Source organism: Pteropus vampyrus, unplaced genomic scaffold (genome assembly GCF_000151845.1).
Source record: "Pteropus vampyrus isolate Shadow unplaced genomic scaffold, Pvam_2.0 Scaffold310, whole genome shotgun sequence".
NCBI lineage: Eukaryota > Metazoa > Chordata > Mammalia > Chiroptera > Pteropodidae > Pteropus > Pteropus vampyrus.
In genome coordinates this window covers 1,733,247-1,754,214 of record NW_011889091.1, presented here as the reverse complement: position 1 = coordinate 1,754,214, position 20,968 = coordinate 1,733,247, and the positions used below count along the sequence as shown (strand labels likewise).

Below are 20,968 nucleotides of genomic sequence, written 5' to 3'. Positions count from 1 at the left end.
CAGAGTACTGAGTTAACTTTGGTCTGCCTGCAAGGGAGACAAGAGTATGTACTCAGAATTTTGTGGCAACAGCTTAAGTGTGATTCTCCTTATTTTCATTCCCAGCATACCCAAACTTCTTGTTTTTGTGGAGGGAAAATACTTTATCCCAGGATGGCAGTGGAGAGATGGGAAAGCATCTTTCCTTTTAAATGGAGGAAGATAGATTTCTCAGTGTAACATCGGACTTCATTAACTAAAACTTCCTTTACATTGTAGGCCCTGAATGGGTGACATACTTTCTGCAGTAATTTTTAGAAATGGCTGTTCTCTAGTTTCAAAAGAGATGACTGTAACCTTTTAAGTTTGGAATTTTACAGAGATTGAAAAAAAACTTAGCACCTAATGAATTATGTGTAGTTGTCAGGATGTGGTATCTGTTAAAATGTAAACTTCCTCCTCACTCCCTTTAAAATTAAAAAAAAAAGTATAATAGATACAAAGGAATATTTGTAATATGTATATGAATTATAAAGCAAAACAGTACACTTCTGTACCCACTATTTGCCTTAAAAGTATAGCATTACCCGTCCATACCTTTGGAGCCCTTTGTGTGCCCTTTCCGAACACCTTTACTTTACTACCTGCTTCCCACTCGCTGCAGAAGTTACCAACACCCTGAGTTTTTTAGTAATCATTTCCTTACCTTTAATTTTTTATTCTATTTAATATTCTGCCTACTTTATATATTGTAACTTGCTTTTTTCCAGTTTTTCCCCTTTAAAGAGTAATGTATTTTGAGATTTATCAAAACAGATGTGGTCGCATTTTCACAGAAATAGTACGAATAGTCCTAAAATAACTGTGGAACCACAAAGAACTCCAAATAGCCAAAGTAATCTTGAGAAAGGAAAACAAAGCTGGAGGCATCATGCTCTCTGTTTTCAAACTATATTACAGAGCTGTAGTAATCAAAACAGTATGGTATTAGTGTAAAAACACATATAGAACAATGGAACAGAATAGAAAGCCCAGAAATAAACTCATGTATTGATTTATGACAGAGGATCCAGAATATGCAATAGGGAAGGTATAATCTCTTCAATAAATGGTATTGAGAAAACTGGACAGCCATATGAAAAAGAATGAAACTGGACTATTATCTTACACCACACATGAAAATTAACTAAAAATGAATCAAAGACTTGAAGATAAGACCTGAAACCATTAAATACCTAGAAGAAAACATAAGCAGTAAGCTCCTTGGCATTGGTCTTGGTGATAATTTTTCAGGTCTGACCACAAAAGAAAGGCAAAAATAAACAAGTGCCACTACATCAAACTGAAAAGCTTTTGTACAGCAAAGGAAATGAACAAAATGAAAAGGCAGCCTACTAAATGGGAGAAAATACTTGCAAATCATACATCTGATAAGGGGTTAATATTTAAGTTATATGAAGAACTCATACACCCCAGTAGCAGCAAACGAAACAATCTGATTTAAAAAATGGGCAGATGATCAGAATAGACATGTTTCCTAAAGAAGACATACAGATAGCCAACAGGTACATGAAAAGATGTTCAGCATCACTTATAACCAGGGAAATGCAAATCAAAACCACAATGAGATATCACTTCACTCCTTTTAGAATGGCTGTTAAAAAAAGGCAAGAAATAACAAGGTTGTTAAAGATACAGAGAAGAGGGAACCCCCGTTCACTATTGGTAGAAATATAAATTGGTCTAGCCACTGTGGAAAAGAGTATGGATGTGTTCCTCAAAAAATTAAAACTAGAACTTCCACATGATCCAGTAATTCCACTTCTGTATATTGATCCAAAGAAAATGAAAGCACTAACTTGAAAAAATATATATATCCCCATGTTCATTGCAACATTATTTACAATAGCCAAGATATGGAAACAGCCTAAGCGTCCCTCAATGGATGAATGGATAAAGAAAATGTGTGTGCGCGCACACACACATACATTGGAATATTATTCAGCCATGAAAAATGAAGTCTCACCATTCATGACAACATAGATGGACTTTGAAGTCATCATGCTAAATGAAATAAGTCAAAGACAAATACTGTGTAATCTCACTTATATGTGGAATCTAAAAAACAAACAAAACCCAAGCTCATAGATACAGAGAACAGAGTGGTGGTTTTCAGAGGTTAGGGATAGATGGGTGAAATGGGTGAAGGGTGGTAAAAGGTACAAATTCCCACTTATATAATAAATGGGTAATGGGGATAAAATGTACAGCATGGTGACTATGGTTAAAAATACTGTATAGTATAGTTGAGAGCTGCCAGGAGAGTGGATCTTCACAAGAAAAAAATTTTGAAACTGTATGGTGACGGACGTTAACTAGACTTATTATGGTGATCATTTCACAGTGTATTCAAATATCAATTCATATACACCTGAAACTAATATAATGTTATATGTCAATTATACCTCAATTTAAAAAGAAAAATGTGATTGTAGTCCATTTATTTTCACAGCTGTATAGTATTCTGCCGTACGAGTATGTCACAACTTATTCAGTCTGATGTTGATTGATACTTGGGTTGCAAGTTTTATATTACAAAACTACTTTAAATGTTATTTTTTATGTCTTCTGGTACATATGTGCAGGTATTTCTTTAGGGTCCTCCTACCCTTCCTCTTGGTGTGGAAATTTCTTTTAATCTTTAACTTGAAATATTAGGAATTTACGTTAAGGTGTCCCAAAAGATCTTTGGGACTTAGTTATTTGAATGACTCTTGCCAAAGTCTAAGTAACCACATCAGGTTCTTTTTTTTTTATAACTTTTTTATTTTGAAATAATTTTAGATTTACAGAAAAGTTGCAAAGATAGTACAGAGAGTTTCCATATGACCTTTACTCAGCCTCCCCCACTGTTGATGTCTTACATAACCATGGTGCTTTTATCAGAACTAAGAAATTTTCATTGGTACACTACTATTAACTAAACTACAGACTTTATTCAGATTTCCCCAAGGTTTCTACTAATGTCCTTTTCCTCTTTGAGCATCCAGTCTAAAATACCATATTACATTTAGTCATCATGTTCCCTATTCTCCTCGAATCTGTGATAGTTTATAGGGTCTTTATTGGTATTTCTTTATCTTTCATGACCTTCACACTGTTGAAGAATACTGGGCAGGTATTTTTGTAGATGTCCTTCAATTTGAGTATTTCGATGATTTTCTCATGATTAGATTGAGACTGTGCATTTTTTGCACGAATATTACAGAAATAATAATTTGCACTTCTTTCATCATTTTAGGGGGACACATGATATCAACATGACTTATTTTTGGTTATGCTAACCTTGATCACTTGCTTAAGGTGACATCTGACAGGTAGCTCTACTATAAAGCTACCGTTGTTTTGATTTTCATTAGAAGGGAGTTGTTAAAGTCCAGCCCATACTCAAGGGGAGGAAAATTAAGTTCCACTTACTGGAGGGAGGAGTATCAAAATATTTGTAGATGTGTGCTAAACTTACTAGTTGCATATCTAGAGAGAAGATACTTTGAGGCTGTGTAAATGTTCTATTTATCTTTAAAGCTTCACCTACTGATTTTATCATTTGTCATGTCTCTTGCCTGCAGCAAATATTACTGTGGCTGTTATAATGATTTTTACCCTTATCTCCTCTACATTTATTAATTGGCATCTTCTGTGAGGCAGACATGTCCATTTGTTCTTTATTTATTCAAGAATTTATATAAGTATGGACTCAGATATATATTTTATTCTTTGATTTATAATCTAATACTGATGTTATACATTTTGTTGTTCAAATATTTATTTTGCCTGCCGAGGGGACTCTTACAGGATGGGACAGTTCCCTCAATTTTTTTAAAGGACTTCCTTTCTGGCACTGTCAATATTTTCTTCATCCCCAGCCATAGAATCAGCCTTTTTCCAAGAAGCTTGGCTTCTTTATTAGAGAATGGTATTTAGGAACCAAGATCTAGGTGTTTCTTGTTTTTTTACACAGGTGTTTCCTTGAAAAAAATGTAGAGCCTTCTTTGGTTTGCATTTGTTTATCCTGAAAGTCTTTTTTTTTTTTTTTTTCCCTGAGAGAAAAGTGAGATTCCTGTGATGGCAGAAAAGTTAAATTTTGTGTTAATATTAGCAGTAGTAATTAAAGTAATCAGACATGTTACTACATCACATATTTCTAGTAATGAGAAGTAATTTCATATTTTACCTTTTCTAATTCATGATACTTTGGTGAAAAACTTGAAAAGTGTTATATTCGTTTTCTCTAATTATTATTTTCTGCCTGGGATGTAATTGAGAATAGTGAAGCAAGGATAAAAGAAGGGTAGTTGAAGCTGCTAAGCTAAATCCACCAACATCCCAGACTCAAGCTTAAGCACTTAATTCATAGATGAAAACCTCAGGCCTATGCCTAGCCCTCTTTTACTCTTATTTATATGCAGCGTTAACAGTGATGGTTATCTAATATCCAGACGCCTAGATGTAAACTAGCAGTTTAGAGGAACTAGAGAGAATGCAACTGCTAAGCAAAATGTCAGCCTGAGAAGGGTACCTGAGTGCTACAAGGAGATAGGGAGAAAAAGAGCAGACGGGGCACTTGGCCAGCAGGACAGTGCAGTGCTCTTTAGCTAAAGGGCCGATAACCTGGCTGAGGGAAGCTGTGAGGGCATTACTGGGAGGACGTAGTACAGTAAATGTTCATAATGATAATAACCTTGAGCCATCAAGCAAGTATTAAATTAGATTTTTTTGATACTGTTTAGGAAGCTAGGGAAGTGTTAATACATTTTCGAAAGGTTTTCATCAACCTAGTAAAATGAATATTCAGGAATAAACCTTCCCTCAGTTTTTTTTAGGCAGAATCTTTTGTTCTTTAGAATTATCAAGAAGACAAAGTTTTTGGACATGAGTACTACTGTTTTAGTAAGGTCATGATTAATGAAAATCAGATCCTCATTTAATCTGATTATGCTAGTTTAGTCTTTCCTTAAGGTATCAACCTTTCATTTCTGATTTTCTTTAAAAATTATATCATTAGTACGGATGTCATTGTAATACCGGGAGAATTCAGTTTCACAGTAAGATCTAATGTATCAGAGGCCTTCTCGAAAAGAATATGTAAATATTATTTTCATGTATTTATTTAGGAAAATAAACTTTAAGGAAGAATCATCCAAGAGAATGAAGTGGGATTCCTTAGCTTTTTAGAAAATATTTTAAGGCTAGTATTTCTCTAGGTTTTTTTCACTTATTTAACAAAATGAAGATATTTGATATGTAAAATTGTTTTTGTAAACTTAGACTTGTGGGCTGTACTTAAATAAGTTTCTTATTCTCAAGAATGGATAATATAGAGCAGAATGTGACCCCCTGGGCCACAGACCTGTTCCCTTCCGTGACCTGTAAGAAACTGGGACACACAGCAGGACGTGAGCGGTGGCGAAGCTTCATCTGTATTTGCAGCCGCTCCCCAGCGCTAGCATCACCACCTCAGCTCCACCTCAGATCGTCAGGCATTAGGTTCGCATAGGAGCACTGGTCCCTGGTACTAAAAAGGTTGGGGACTGCTGATATAGTGTTTCTTGAGCTTGGATAAGTATGGTTGCTTCCACATATGTGGATACTTTGATAGGTATTTCAGTTGCCTCTAAATGTCTTACAAATAAGCCGAATATACGTATTAAATACAGTTAAATTAATTCTTTTAAAAAGTCCTGGAAAGTCTGTTACAAACCAAAGGAAAAAAATAATTTGAGGCAAAAATCTTAAGTTTTCATTTGTATTTTGACAGTAAATATATATATAATTTTTTCTGGTTGCTTTTGACTTCTTTAGAATCTAAAAAATTTAGAGTTTTGAGGGTCAACGGAGAGATTATAAGGAAGCCCTTTACCTAAATAAACGAATAGATAACAGATCCTGAACTCTGAAATACTCTGAATAATTTCATGCATATTTGGGGGGGAGCATCTGGTGCTTTTTTTCAGATTCTCAAGGGATCTATGACATCTCCCCCCCACCCACAAAAGAGGTGAGGGACTAGATATGAAAATGAAGCCAAAGACTCAAGGTCAAGCAGCTAATTAGTAGCAGAACTGGGATTAAAACTCAAAATCTGTGTCTGAGGATTGTCAATTCTCATTTCATTTTACTGACAATCCTCAGACACAGATTTTGATTCCAAAACATACATTAAACCACTATGTACATAATTGCTACTTAATTAGCACTCTTTCACATTTGAAGCAATTTGGGTTTACATTTCTTGTTTAAAATGAACAGTAAAAAATTTGGCACCAGAGTTATATTAAAAAATTTTTTAGTTCTAAAGTTTGATAACATTGGGTCATTATTATTAATAAACAGCTTTTTAAACAATTATTAGATAAGGAAAGAAAAATTGTGGTTGGCGCCCTGGACCAATACCTGTGTTTTTCTGACTCTTTAAAGTCACTATCACCACCCTACAAAAATGCTCTCCTAGGCTAAAATGGAGTATATCTGTTCATTTATATCATAAATACTTTGCTTTCAGGAGAAATAAATACAATCAAAATGTTATTTAAAGCAGTGTATATTTAGGCAGAATCTTTTGTTCTTTAGAATTATCAAGAAGACAAAGTTTTTGGACATAAGTACTGGCACTTTTCTGAGATTTTGAAAAAGTCACACTTAAACAGAGTTATTATCAAGTAATAAGAGTTTCTCACTGACTACATATGCTTCCTGGGTAGGGCACATGATCGTTTGTTTTCAGACTTTGCTATCTTTTTAAAAAAAAAAATTTAATTAAGTTTATTTAGGGTAACATTGGTTAATACAATTATATAATTTTCAGGTGTACATTAACAGACTTTGCTATCTTGCAGTTTCTCACACTAGAACAATGTGGTAGAGTACTCAGATTTCATTTAACCTCTCTACTGAATAAAAATTTTTACTTTTTTATTCATCCATTCATTTATTCACTCAATAAATATTGAACATATATCATATGCCATATATTTATTCTAGATGCTTCTAAGTGTCACTAGGACCTTCACAGTCCTTCCTTTGTAGGACACCAGGACATCTTTCTCTTTGTATTATGGAATAAACTCTAATGCAGGATTTGCATGGTAAACTCTCAAAGATATATTTGAGCTTTGCCACTCATATATTTTGAAGATTTGGAGGTAAAATATTGTAAAACTTTTCTTGACCATTATGGGTAAAAGGTGTGTGATATTCTGGTGAATCAAACATTAATAGATATTTCTAGTTGAGAGAACGCAGGATGAACTTTTAACTGTAATTGTGGTGCAAATAACAGCGTTATTTTCTTTTAGATTGCATTATAGGAAGATTGACTTTCAACAACGGGCTTACTTTTCCCAATAAATAATTGGTTCTTTAACTGTAGATGGTGGATACTGATGATGAGGCGTCTCTGGCCTTTAAGGCACTCATGTCCGAATGGGCTTAAACTCCTGAAGAAAGGTCACAAAAGACTTTCAGTTGGCTCATACTGATTTATGATTTCTAAATTCTCAGTTGAGCCTTTGGTTCTGTTTAGCGACCCTGCTGCTCATCTTGAAATATGTTTTCTTTTTCTTTTTTTTTTTTTATAGCTGTTCTTGACCTTGTACCTTTTAGTACCATTTTTCCTTAAAGTTCTAGTAAATAAAGTTCAACAGGAGTCCCTTTATTGTATGAGTTCTTAGATCTGTTACCATTCTGATGTGCATTCTGAATCCCCAAAAGGATGGTGCTGGATGCAACTTAATCCAGACTTATATGACCTTAGGAGCCCCCGCCCTTTAGTGAATACTTGTTAGCATATAGAACAGAATTTGGGCATTTGATGTCTGTACTGTTCCTCTCATTTATTTCTGAATCCAACTCTGATCTGTCTTCTTTGCTATCAGTTGCCCGATAGTCTAACCACACCTCTCAAAACTGGAACTCTTGTGTTATTCGTGGCTGCTTCCCTGGAGACTTGTACATTGCCTGTTACCAAGTTTGAGGATTAGGGAAGTGGTTGTTGAGTGGTATAGCTACTCATGTTTATAATAATGGATAATGTAATGGAAAGAATACAGCCTTTTATGTGGTGAAGGCAGACAAGATACCTGATCCATTTGTTTCATTTCATTTTTAATGGGCTTTCCTTTATGTTTCTAGGTTATTCTATATTTTACACATTTTGCATAGATAAACTTCACCTATACTTTTATGCAATCTGAGATTTGTTAGATTCAGTTGAGAACACATCAAAAAGATAAGCCTTAGGAATCTGTTTTAGGCAAATGGTTAAAAATTATGTAGATAAAATTTGTTTTTACTCCTTTTTTTATATTGAATTTCAGAGTTTTAAAAAATTGTCCCCACATGCCAGTGTCATATATGTGATTGCAGCTATAGCAGTATTTATCCTTTTTCTCTCCCCATCCCTGAGCCACATAGCTTCCAAATCCTTTGAAATGACCATTGTTTCAACTTTGTAGCAGCCAGGGCAGGTAAAAAGTCTTGAGTTAAGTGAGTGTGGCAACTGCCATTCTTCATCTTATCTTGGGTAGCTCTCCATTACTGCTGCCTACCTTTATAATTTTTTAGAAATCATCTAATATAATGTATTTCCTTGAGAGAAGAAAACAAGAAATAGATACTCAGTAACTTGCCCTTCAGGCTAATGTTAGACAATGGCTGGAATGACAACCAGGGGCCGAGTCTCTCTCTTCCTTGTCTTACCTTGAGTGCTGTAAATCATCTTTTTCTTTGGAGTGTGGCTGAGCCATAAAGAGGGATGAGCGAGCATCCATTGGTTAAGGAGAGCCTGGGAGTATGGTGCTGTTGCCAGTGTAGTCTGGGCCAGTCAGTAGGACGATGACCACATTGAAGGCTGTCAGTGTTTGCACTTGGTGTGTGGTTATTACCAGGCTTCCAGAACATGCCCTGGACATCTTTTCTGTGGCAAAGTCTTTACTCAGAAAGACTTTGAGCACTGTTTCAATTTTAGTGAAAGCACTTTTTTCTTTTAGCAATTTATGTTTATTGTAGAAATTTTAGAAAAATACACTCACCACACCAAGCAAAACAAGGAAAATTAAAAATCATCTAATCACAGTACTCCAAGATGTGGGTGGGAATGTCTTATAAGTTTCATCCATATTTTGAACAGATAACTTCTTTGCTTCTCTTTTATCACTATGTACTTAGGAAAAAATCTGTCATGTATTCAAAGTATACATTCTTACCTCACTGTTCTTTTAAAAAGATACACACAGAGCATGGATGTTTTTCTTCTCAGCTGGATATCACAGCCAGGGAAATAGCAATACCTACAGCCCTGGCAGGGCTAGTGTTCTTGTCATTCTTTGAGGAGAACAGGAGTTCTGACTTCACTCTGCCTGTCAGGCCATAAATTACTAAAAACGAAAAGCTATGGGCATTTTTTCTTCCACAACAAGAACTGGTAAGTTTCCTTAGTGTTGCATCCAAGTTTCAGTTAGTCTCCAGTTCAGTGAGGAGATGGACTTGAGATATAAAAACAATTTTACATACATTGTCGTGGAAGACAAACATTAGGGATAAAAAAGGTGTTTTTTTATTTCAGTAGAGATCATCAAAACTAGGAGTGAAAAATTATTGAAACGAGAAGATATTTTAAGACAAAATTAAAGCTTCTAAGACCTTTTTTGGGGAATCAAATCTTTTCTGTTTGAAATCAAATCTCATTTTAAGAATGTGCAATGTAAATCAGGAATAAATGAATAAAAAATGATAGTAGTTACATTAATTTGGAAGTATGAATGTATTAGAATATAATTATAACAACAACAAACCCCTGTCCATTATTGTAATAGAAAAGCTGGTGTGCTCTTGGGAGCTTGGCATTTCCAACATCGTGCATACTCACACTAAGAGCCTAGAGTTTCAGTGTACTTGTTGGAAATACTGAGCTGCCAAGATCACGTGACATTTCTATTACAATAATGATGATAGCAGACCTTCCATAAAAGAAGTCCTTGTGGTGGTTTACATACATTGTCAAGTCTAATCCTTACAGCAGTCCTGCAAGATAAGTATTATTAATCCCTTTTTAGAGATGCGAAAATCAAGGCTGAGTTACTTGTCTATAGTCATTTAACTGAGATGTGTTGGAATTAGAAGGAACACTGATATTGGTTTAAAAGGTTCTAATTCTTTCTAAAATCCTACCTCATCTTGTGTTATTCCGCATATTCTGTTGCCTCTGACTTTCTCATATAGGGTACACTTTGCCTTGGGCAAAAAAATCTGTTACTAAAATTTTTGCCAATATATTTTTTCATTAATTGAATTGTTTTGAATACACAAAGAATCTTCAATTATGAGGAGTCCTACGGGACTTGTAAAGCAACCTCTTTGTAAAGGTAAATACTCTCCGATTAGTTGTTTTTTAATTCTTATATTTTAATTTAGATTTTTAATGAAGGTTTTACTTAAAATAGGATGGTATAGCTGTATTAACAATTATGATAGAAATACATATTTGTTACTATAAAGTTCTTTTTTTCCCATTTTTTTCTTAATGCTCAAACCAGTTTAATATACCATACCAGACTTCTTGGAATGGGAATCATTTAGGTTACATAATAAGCTAGAAATTGTATATATTATTTATATCACAAGTTATATATTCTTTACTGTTCTGTTTACTGTTTAATTAAACATATTCTGACTAGAAAAGGCTCCTTTAGGCTGTAATTATAATCTATGTCAGTGGTCCATGGACCAACAGCAGCAGCAGCAGCAGCAGCATCACTTGGGATGGAGGTGTGGGGCCCAGCAGTCTGTTATAATAAGCCCTCCAGGTGATTCTGATGCATATTCCAGCTTGAGAAGCACCAATCTGTATGTTCCACATACCAAGAGTGTAAGAGGATTTGTGTGTTCTTTCATCTAACAAATGCTTCTTGAGTGTTTTCCTCCAGGACAGTCCTCTGTGACAATGATGCCATAGACCTCTGCTGTCTCCGAGAGTGTCACAGACCTCTGCTTCCAGCCTAACTCATGAGAGAGGAGTGGACTCTTAGAAATAGTCTTTTGTTAAGTATAAAGTATCCTGGGCTTGGGGCCAAAGCATTTCATCACTTGTGACTTCTACAGTGCAGGGTGGTATTGCTCTAAGAGCCCTGTGAATTCCTTCATTTGACACAGTTACAAGGGCCTGGTCTATTCTAAGAGCTATGCTGGATCCTTGGGCTATGGAGATGAAAGACAGTGTCCCTGCCTCCAAGGGTCCTAAAACCTAGCAGTGTTTACTCAAGTGTCTGGTTCTGTTCATTTGCCTCATCCTTTTAAATTATTTATGTATTGATGTGAAAAGATTTATTTCTGCAAGTTCATCATTGGGATTTTGGAAAACCCATGTTCCTACCAGTCCTTCAGAGGCCTGCTTAATACAGAGTATTCCACCACTACCTTTCAGAGAGAACTTCAGCTTCTTGACTTGTAAAGAGAGTAGTGTGATGCTTACTCTGTAGGATGGTTGTGAGAATTAAATTCGATAGAGCCTGGGAATGAGGTAAGGCATTAGGAATCCGTTAGGGCCAAAATGCCGGGCCTCACATTGGAATTGAGGAGTCAGGCCGGAGCTCCAGGGTATGGGTGGAGGAATTTGACTGCTGAGGCTTGCATTCTCCTCTTCTAGGTCATGCACTCTTTTTCTCTTACCTCTTGGGTCTGGTAAACAGGATTAGTCTCCAGAGTTTCTCCTTCACCTCTACTCCTAAAGCAAATAGCCAAGCATTTCTGAAGGTTGTTTTGCTGTAAGCAACAGTAGGAAATAAACTGGTGAAAGGATTTTCTGTCCTCTTCCCTATTTAGGCCTAGCCCTGGGAAGTAAGACAAAGGTGTGTAGAGGTGTTAAGAATTGGTGTTTGGGCACTGCAGAGCTATAAACTTAATATGCACTTCAGAATTTGGGGGCACAGGTGAAAGGCCAAGTGAGGAAGAGGAGGGAGCACTGAACTATAGGAGCAACATTAGGGGTTATGCAGACAGGGAGCCTGGCTGATCTGGCCTTTAAGAAGAGTTAAGGCTGGAGCTGCTTTGCTTGTAATAGAAAATGTTGGCATTAGAGAAAGTGGAATAAAGTGGAATTTAAAAGACTGGGGCAAAGAATTTAAATTCTTAAGCACCTTGCGGCTATATATAGTTGTATAAGTAACTCAGAGTCAACCAAACTTGTTTCCCCACCCAGAATCTGAGGCTGGGCAGTGATTGTTTCCCTCATTTGTGGAAAATTATTTGATGGTAATGGTGGTGGTGGGGAACCCTTATGAACTTCAGAATTTGGGATGACATAGAGTGATGTGATTAAAAAAAAATCCAGCACATCCCCCTTAAACTAGTGTTCCTTCTAGATGCTCATTGCAGAAAGCTAAATTAGTGGTTAAGTGTCTTTTTCAGAAATAATTTTAATTAACTGTCTAATGCCATTCATATGTAATGGTCATTCTGATCATACAGCTCCTTGTATGAGTTGGTGCATGAGTCTACATTAATGAGAAAACAAAACCAGGACCAAACAGAATGCTACTGGAAACTCTTGGGCCCATCCAAGACACACTCCGTTAATTTTTACGTTACTTATATGATGTGCTGTAGTGTACAGTCTGGTGTTTGCATTAATTTGCCATTGTCTTTTTCTCAGATATTAATGAGGTGTAGGAATGATTCCATTCCAAATAGGCATTTTTAAGGTGGACTTAAAAATAAAGCTTTTCCTTTAAAAAATAATTTTCTGAAAGATGGAAACCACTTCATTAGTGATTACCAGCAAAATCGCCTAATGTCTTTCTATAAGCTGTTTAAGCTTAGTATTAGAAATTAGAGCTAGAGGATTTAGTTAACTAGCTCACAGGATGCAGTCTCTTTAATTTAGGATTTCCCTTTGAGAAAATGATGTAGTTGAGAAGGAATATTGTATTTTAGGTAAGTTAGTTTTTGAGTTTATTGCTTCTGTCTTGGGCCCTTAACGTGCCAGTTGCTGATCTAGAAATTAAGCACAATTTGAATTAAAATGTTTTGTTTTTTAAATTGATGATTGCAACATGGCGAGTTGGATTTTGTGTGCTGTAGTTCTACAGCATTAGGAAAGGTAAAAGTTCGGTTTTGGGGGGCAATGATTAACTCATCTATTTTACTAGAGACACGTAATAAGGTATTAGTTACTATACATTTAGCCAGTGCAGTGGATTTAGTTAACCAATGAATACTTTGTTATGAGAGTGTTAAATGTTAACACTTTTGTGTTTTTTAGACTTGGCTTTAATAACATACAGAAAAACCTCCCACAACCCTTACCACCCTTTCAACCGTAACATTACATTGCCTTGGTTTCTGCCTTTAATTTCCCCAGGGGTTCTTTTTACTTAGGAAAGGGGTAAAAGATGTATTTGTGTAAGTACTACACCAGTGCTTCTGTTAAATTCTTTTTCAACGAAGAACATGTTACTGGAGTGCCTCATGCACACAGTGCATATTTTTCTGAAAAGAATGCTCACTGAAAGCAGTAGTTTCTAGTGTGTATTTTTATTTTATGTCTACTAGTTTATTTTAGCTTAGAAATTTTCTAATGTTTTGAGTTAGTAACCGCTTTTTTGTTAACTGAGCACATATACATATATGCACAAAATGGCCCATCTTTAGAAATTTTTTATGTATTTTAAGACAGTTGTCTTTCCAGTCTGATATTATGGGTCTCCTTGTCCCTTTAAAATGCAACTAAAATCTAACCTTAGGTATGGAAATTCAGCTTTCAAGGAAGGCTTATTTTAGAATAGCAGTGAACAATTAAATATTCGCTTTCTAGAAACCATAATTAATCCTCATTAATGTGAAATTAATTTAGATGATTTGATTATGTGCTCGTGTGAGAAATTTGCCCCTTCCATATTTCTCTGCCGAGTCTTATTAACTACTGACCTACTGAAAGATCCAAGTACAAATAATGCCGTTTCAAAGATGAGTTGGCATAGGGAGTTATTTTTTCCCTTTCTTAACAGCACATTATAATAGCAGTACTTCATCTTTCTGCTCTCATTCTTAATTATTGATGACCTCACAGTCCTTTTGCTTATGAGAATACCTATTGATACTGTGTTTGACTTAAAGCTGAGAAAAGTTAAAATTTATATTTATTAAATAATAATAAACTTAACATAGATAACAGAACTCTATTTCTTAAAAGCCATGGTCCCCAAAGCACAAAATGTTTTAGCGAAAACAATGGCATTGTTTTATATTTTTGAAAATCTCTGTATTGTCTTTTTGGAAGAGAGCTGGATTTTCTTACCTGTCACTATGTTCAGTCTGTTGTGATGTCATATGTCATGTAGCCTCTAGAAAACTTAATGAGAGTGAGTTTAAAAGGTCAGTAACATCTAGGTATAATTATGAAAAAGGTTTTGATCTTGGGGAATCTCTCAAAGGGTCTCAGGGACCTGGCTGTGGGTGTCCCTGGACCACACATTGAGAACCATTACATTATAACACTTTAGAGATACATATGGTGATTCAAAAAAAAAAAAAAAACCTATTTTCAAGTTTCTCTGTATATGAAAGTAACACTCACAAAATTAACTATTTGTGTGCTGGCAGAACTTAATAGGGAAATGGGGAAAGAGCTGGATTGAGCAAAGGTGTACAAACTGGCTGAAGTTTTTTGGTTTTTTCGTCAAACAGCAATGATCATTCTAGTGTTGCCCTACTCACTGCAAACATTCTCAGTGCTCAAGCTTATTTTCCAAGTCATCTCATGAGTGAGATTGCCCCTTCCTCCAGTATTCCAGTAGCATAGAAAAAGAAAGTGTTATGGATGAAGGGAATGTATCCAACACCCCTCTCCTGCTTCTCCAGCTGGAAGGGAAGGAAAGGGAAATAAAATTTAATGAGTTCTTTTACTATGTGCCAGGTGCTTTACATATGTTATTTCATTGCAATCCCAGAACAACCCTGGAGCTATTTCTAGCCACATTTTGCACATAAGTAGAGCAAAACTCAGAGAGGTTCAATAACAAGTCCAGAGCACTCAGCATTTAAGTGACAGAACCTGATCCGAATCAAAGCCTATTACCAAGGCCTATACAACACTGTGCTTTGGTTTCTGCTTTGTTTTTCTTCAGTTCCTGCAGATTGATAATGTGAATGCTAACGTTTTGTTGGGTTCTGTGATGGCATGATGATAAAACAGTTTGACTGCCTAGAGAGGTTTGCTCTTATGGGAGTAACTATCTTTGACAGATTATATTTTGTAAAGTCAAATAAATATATTTGTAAGAAAAGGTTTTTTGTAATTTCTTCAGTTTTAGTTCTTTGAAAACAAAACAGTTAATTTTCTATGTTTTACCACAGAGTGGAAGATTGCCTCTTTTTGTATCCTCATTTCTGTCATATAGGACAGCTAACTATCTCAGAAGGAGATTTTGCCTTTGTGATCCTAAAACAGTTGGTCATCAGGGTTTGTCAGAACTCCAGAAAGGCAAAATCCATCCTCAGGAACATTATTTTTGTTTCGGTCACCCAATACCTAAGAGATAAGACTGCCTGGGGATGGGGAGGAGGGGCTTGGAAGAAAGATGTCTTATAGTCCTCTAGGGATTGTTGAGGGAGGAATTATTCTCCTTGCTTCTCTTGTGGGTGCTCTAATGTGATTTAAGACCCACAGAGAGTGGGTTGGTGGAATTTCAGAGCTTTCTCAAATTGGAGATCCCAAAATATCCTGAAGTAAGGCTTAATGGAATTCCTACATATTGACTCGGTATTGCATAGCCTTAAAAAGTAATGTACCAGCTGTCCCTTACGTGTGTGTATGTAATTTTCCTGTATTTAAAGTAAAGCGTCTCGTCTCTAGCAACATCAACCTAAAAGTAACAGAATAAAAAAAAATAATAATGATAATACAGGTAGGTCTCTCTAAGTATTAAGTCACTGTTACAAAGTTAGTCACATTAGAGGTGCAGCTGACCTGAGGGCAAGGAATATAAGAGAGGCGTCTAGCAGTATAAGAGAGGAATCATCTTGATAACTAACTGATTGTGGAGAAAAGGCTCACTTAAAAAGTACTGCCACCTGCAGTTGTCTGTTACAGGAAGTGCTGCCCCACATGGCCACACTGACTGGTCAGCTGGTTAATGTGGCAGGATAGAAATTACAACACATAGAAATATTTTCAACAAAAATGGTTGGAATTCTTTAAAGTGTTTGGGTACATGAAAGATCATCTAGAATTACTTGGAAAATGAACATTCATGAAACTCCTTGATCTTGGATGATATCAGATTAATATTTTTATTGTAGACTTATAGCGTATCTGGTATATAATAAGGAAAGACTGCCCTTATTAGTCTTCATTTTTGAAATTTTCTTGGGCGTTTACTTTTTAATGACTTTTTCTTCCTGGGAAAATACAGTTAAAATTTTTTAAAATATGATTACATTTATTATGTATCTTTAATTGTGGTTTCCCAAAAACTTCCTGACTAGAAGATCTAAAGGAGGCTGGAATATCCATTCTGAAACTCTGGAAGAAAATCAAAATTGGTAATCTCTATGGAAGAAAACCAAAAGTTACCAGTATTACAGTTCTCAAAATTTCTTGTTGTGAAGCAATAATAACTTGTTTTTAAGGAAATACTTTTTAAATTGATTAATTTGGTAAAAATTATTACACCATTTTTCTCTTTCTACTGTGTTGCTGAATATGAATTATCATGACAAAATTATATTACTCTGAAAGATTCCTTGTAAGTTGAGTAGTGTTTCTTCCAACTCTACAGTCTGATTATCCTCCTTTGAAGATAATAAATGGGGTTCATATGTGCCACATGTGAACTCTAGGTGTCATCTGGCTGTCTTGTCGTGTCACATCTCTGCAGCTTCATGTGCAACACTCCTCCTAGAGTTCCCACTTGGTAAAGATACTTCTCTTTGTGAATGAAGGAGAACCTGAAGAAGCAGTGACCTGCTTGACAAATTTTATTCAAGTAGCATAGATGGTGGCAGACTAAGGGGGAGAGCAAAAGGTTGTTTTGTAGCTTCAAGTTTCTGTTAGGCACTTGAAATCCTGTTGTAAATCTGTGTCCTGGAGGTCCCCAAAGGGAAGGTGGAACTAAATGGATGTGCCACAAAAAAAATTCATGATAACCTTCTCATACACACATGTAGGGAATAGGTATGCGGAGGATTTGTTCCCTGGCCAAACAGGCCAGGACTGACTGGTGGCACTGGTGGTGGGAGGCAGTTTTCAGTTGACTGTATATAGCTTGGCCTACCCAAAGGAGAATTGTTGCCTATATGGGGTAAATGTGTCATCTCTGGACCGTTATAAGCAGTGGCCAAATGGCCATCGGTCAGGGGGATTGTGGGGGTTTCCCATGTGGTTCTAAGTTTAAGCTACAAGGCCTCTGAGGCCTCTTGCCACTTGGTGATTTTTTTTCCCCTTGGTGGGGAGAGTTTGGGGAGGGAGCGCACATGCATGTAGCTACCTAGACTGGTATGTGTGAGATTTGGTGGGTTTTGCAGTTCTACCAGCAGACACTGCTCATACATGTTGCTATACTGGGGTATATGTTATGCATGCTACAGAAAGGAGTATTCATTTTTTAAAATTTTTCTGGTCAATGCCTCTGAAAAGGGACGCCCCTCAGAGTTGCACAGTTGGTTGAAGGAGGCTAGTGGCTGCCTGGAATAAAGGAGGAAGGAAGGGAAGAGTTTGTCAAGAAGAAAGCTGAGCTGGCTTACTCTATTTTGGAAAGTTTATTTTTTAAAGGAAGAAACCCACTGATGAAGAAAACCACTGATCTAGGAGATTTTTGTCCAGTTTACCACAGATTCAGAGTAGAACAATGATGGCTCATTAGTGCTGTGATCTAAGAATTTCCTGTAGATATGGTGGTGGTATACTGCAAGAAGTGTTTTCATATGACTGCAAAATACTTCAGATGTCTGTTGAATACCATTTGTTTTTTTTACTTATAAGGTGCAGAGGAGTGGGAAGGAGGCAGTGGAGTTCGAGTGATTCGAACATTTTTACTTGAAAATAAAAGCTGTCATATTTTTTTCTTGCCTCTGTCAATTACTATACATTTCAAAGAATTGGAGTATTTCATAGCATCTGAATGCAGAAGCTAAACTCTTCTCTCTTTCTCTCATACAGGTTTCCACTTAAGTGGCACAGTAACAGAACCTGCAATACAATCGGAGCCAGAAACCGTTTGCAACGTGGCCATCAGCTTTGATCGTTGCAAGATTACCTCAGTGACCTGCAGCTGTGGAAACAAGGACATATTTTATTGTGCCCATGTTGTGGCACTGTCTTTATACCGCATCCGCAAGCCAGATCAGGTCAAACTGCATCTTCCCATTTCAGAGACTCTCTTTCAAATGAATAGAGACCAATTACAAAAGTTTGTACAGTATTTGATCACAGTGCACCACACAGAAGTTTTGCCAACTGCTCAAAAATTAGCAGATGAAATTCTATCCCAGAATTCAGAAATCAACCAAGTTCATGGTGAGTATAGACAGTCATTCTGTAGATTTCTTCTCTGGATTCTTTTTTGTTTATAAATTCAGTTCTTCATAAAAATGAATTAAATGTGAATTAGGTTATCAACTCTTAGGTTGTGTCGTGAGAGAACTTTAGGTTGTCATGAGAGAATTTTAAGTTTAGTTTTGTATCCAAAAACATTTCTTTTGAAGTAGTTCATGCATTCTACTAGATATCAAGAATTTCATGCTCAGAAAAATTTCTTATTTGTTAAAGCTTGACTCTTATACTTTTATATTTGGTAAAATTTCATCAAATACTAGATGTTAGTTATGGAAAACACTTATTTAATTCACCCATGTCACCTGTTGTCAGTAAACTGATTTGTGCATGCTCAGAATTTTTTTTTTTCATTTTCTTTTAAAATTTACTTTCCAAGGCTAGAACTTTGTGACAGGATACCTTAATTTAAGAAAGTAAATTATTCTTAGAAAAATATTACAAGTTTTTTAGAGAGAATTCAGAATATGGCTGTCATGTATAAGAAATCCCCAAAAGCGTTTCTTTTAAATCTTTTATACATTGAACATATTTATTTGTAAACACATTTTATCAACCATTTATTTTGTACATTGCAAATATGTTGACTCACAAGAATGTATGTGCAGCTTTTCAGATATACACCCACCACCTATATCATATATTACATTAGTACAAGATAAATAATGTTAATTATAGGTTACTGTGCTTTTAAAACATTTAGACATAGTTTTTTAAATATTTAAAAATATGTTGAAGAATGTAACAGTCTTGACTAAGCCAGTCAGTCACTCAGCCTTGTTGCTGTAGGTTTTCTTCAAAGTCATTACTTGATAGAGTAAACATAGGCGTTTAAGGAAAGCAGTTGGAGATCATATCTTTTCAGTTGTGAGATATAACATACAGAAAAGTGCATAAAATGTGAATGTGCAGATTCAGAAGAAGAACCAACACCCACGTCAACAATAGAACATTCCTATCACTGTCCAGTAGAAATATAATGTAAGCCATTTGTATAATTTACAATATTCTCGTAGCCTCATTAAAAAATTAATTTTAATCTAGGTTTTATTTATCTCAACATAGTCAAAATATTGATTCAACATATTCATATGAGTATCACAATATTCATAAATATCAATTCAACAAAAATATTGGTATATTTTACCTTTTTTAAGTCTTTGAAATATTAAGTCTTTGAATCTGGTGTCTGTTTTACACTTAAAGCACATCTCAAATCACACTAGAGCCGCAAAGTGCTCAATAGCCATATGTGTGGGTATTGGTTTGAATAGTGCTGTGAGCATTCTTTTATAAGTCTCTTGGTGCCGTAGATATTTTTCACATGGTTTTTATGTCAGAGGAAAATCCACATAGCCATATTTCTTCTAGTGTTTCCCATATCAGACTTGGCTTTATTAAAGTAGCTATCATAGGGTATGTAAAGCATTTTACTAGGTAGAGTCCACCAGTGTTAAATAACAGGATTGTAAACAACTCTGTCATGGAAGTACCTCGGACCTACCAAAAGCACATGCACTCAAGAACTTTTTTAAGTAGATTTTCGGCTCTGTCATGTCTTATCTGTCTCAACCTTGTTGCCTTGTGAAAATTAAAGCCAGCTCACAATCTTTACAGAGATTTCTCAGGAGCCTGTTTGTGGCTTCTTACTAACTTGTTCATTGGCGGCAAAAGAATAGGATATACCATTTCTTCCAACTTCCATGTATTCTCTTTTTTTCTTTCTTTGTTTCTTAATTCATGTAACCTATGAGCACCACTTTGTTTTCTTAGTTTTAGTTTAACTAGAAGTCTACATCAACAGTCATTTTTGTTCAGCATTTGTCTTGATTTGAAGAATAGCAGCCCTCAAAGTTTCTTATCCAAAAGCTTTTAATAAAATCTATTTCTGTGTTGAAATATGGGATTGAGGAAATAATGTAAAGTTGGATGCAGAATGTGTTTACATAATATATTTCTTTCACAGTTTCTAAAATTGGAGGAAAACTATATCTAAGAAAGTATCAAGGACAGAATACAGGTTAGCTTTAGCCTCAATGTGATTTTCAGATAACTTTTGTATGAGGATAGCTTCACACGAGCAGTGAACTTGAGCAGTTTATCCCGCCAGCTTTCTCTCCACTTAATTTATTATCAGATTTGCTCCCAGCCTGGAAATGGGCCAATTACACGAACTGCCTTCCTGCCTTCCATTCTATTGTGACAATTGGTAAAGAAGAAGAAGGTAGGAAGCAAGCCATGACTTTAAATGATGAAATGGGAAATCTGCTCCCTGGAGGGTCTCATTTTAGCTGTTAGATTGATGACTTAGTAGGGGGTGGAATTAAAAATGTTTTCGGTTATTTGACTACGTGGTCCCACCTGCTTCCAAACATCTGTACATAC

The 20,968-nt window shown here is 35.7% G+C and overlaps 1 protein-coding gene across 1 annotated transcript in view; it reads left to right on the top strand.

The window, feature by feature from the left end:
- Positions 1-20,968, top strand: part of ZSWIM6 (zinc finger SWIM-type containing 6) — a 172,313-nt gene that overhangs the window by 89,947 nt on the left and 61,398 nt on the right. The window contains exon 3 of the mRNA XM_011377361.2: positions 18,191-18,547. Coding sequence (XP_011375663.1) covers positions 18,191-18,547 — 357 coding nt within the window. The remainder of the gene's footprint in view (positions 1-18,190; positions 18,548-20,968) is intronic.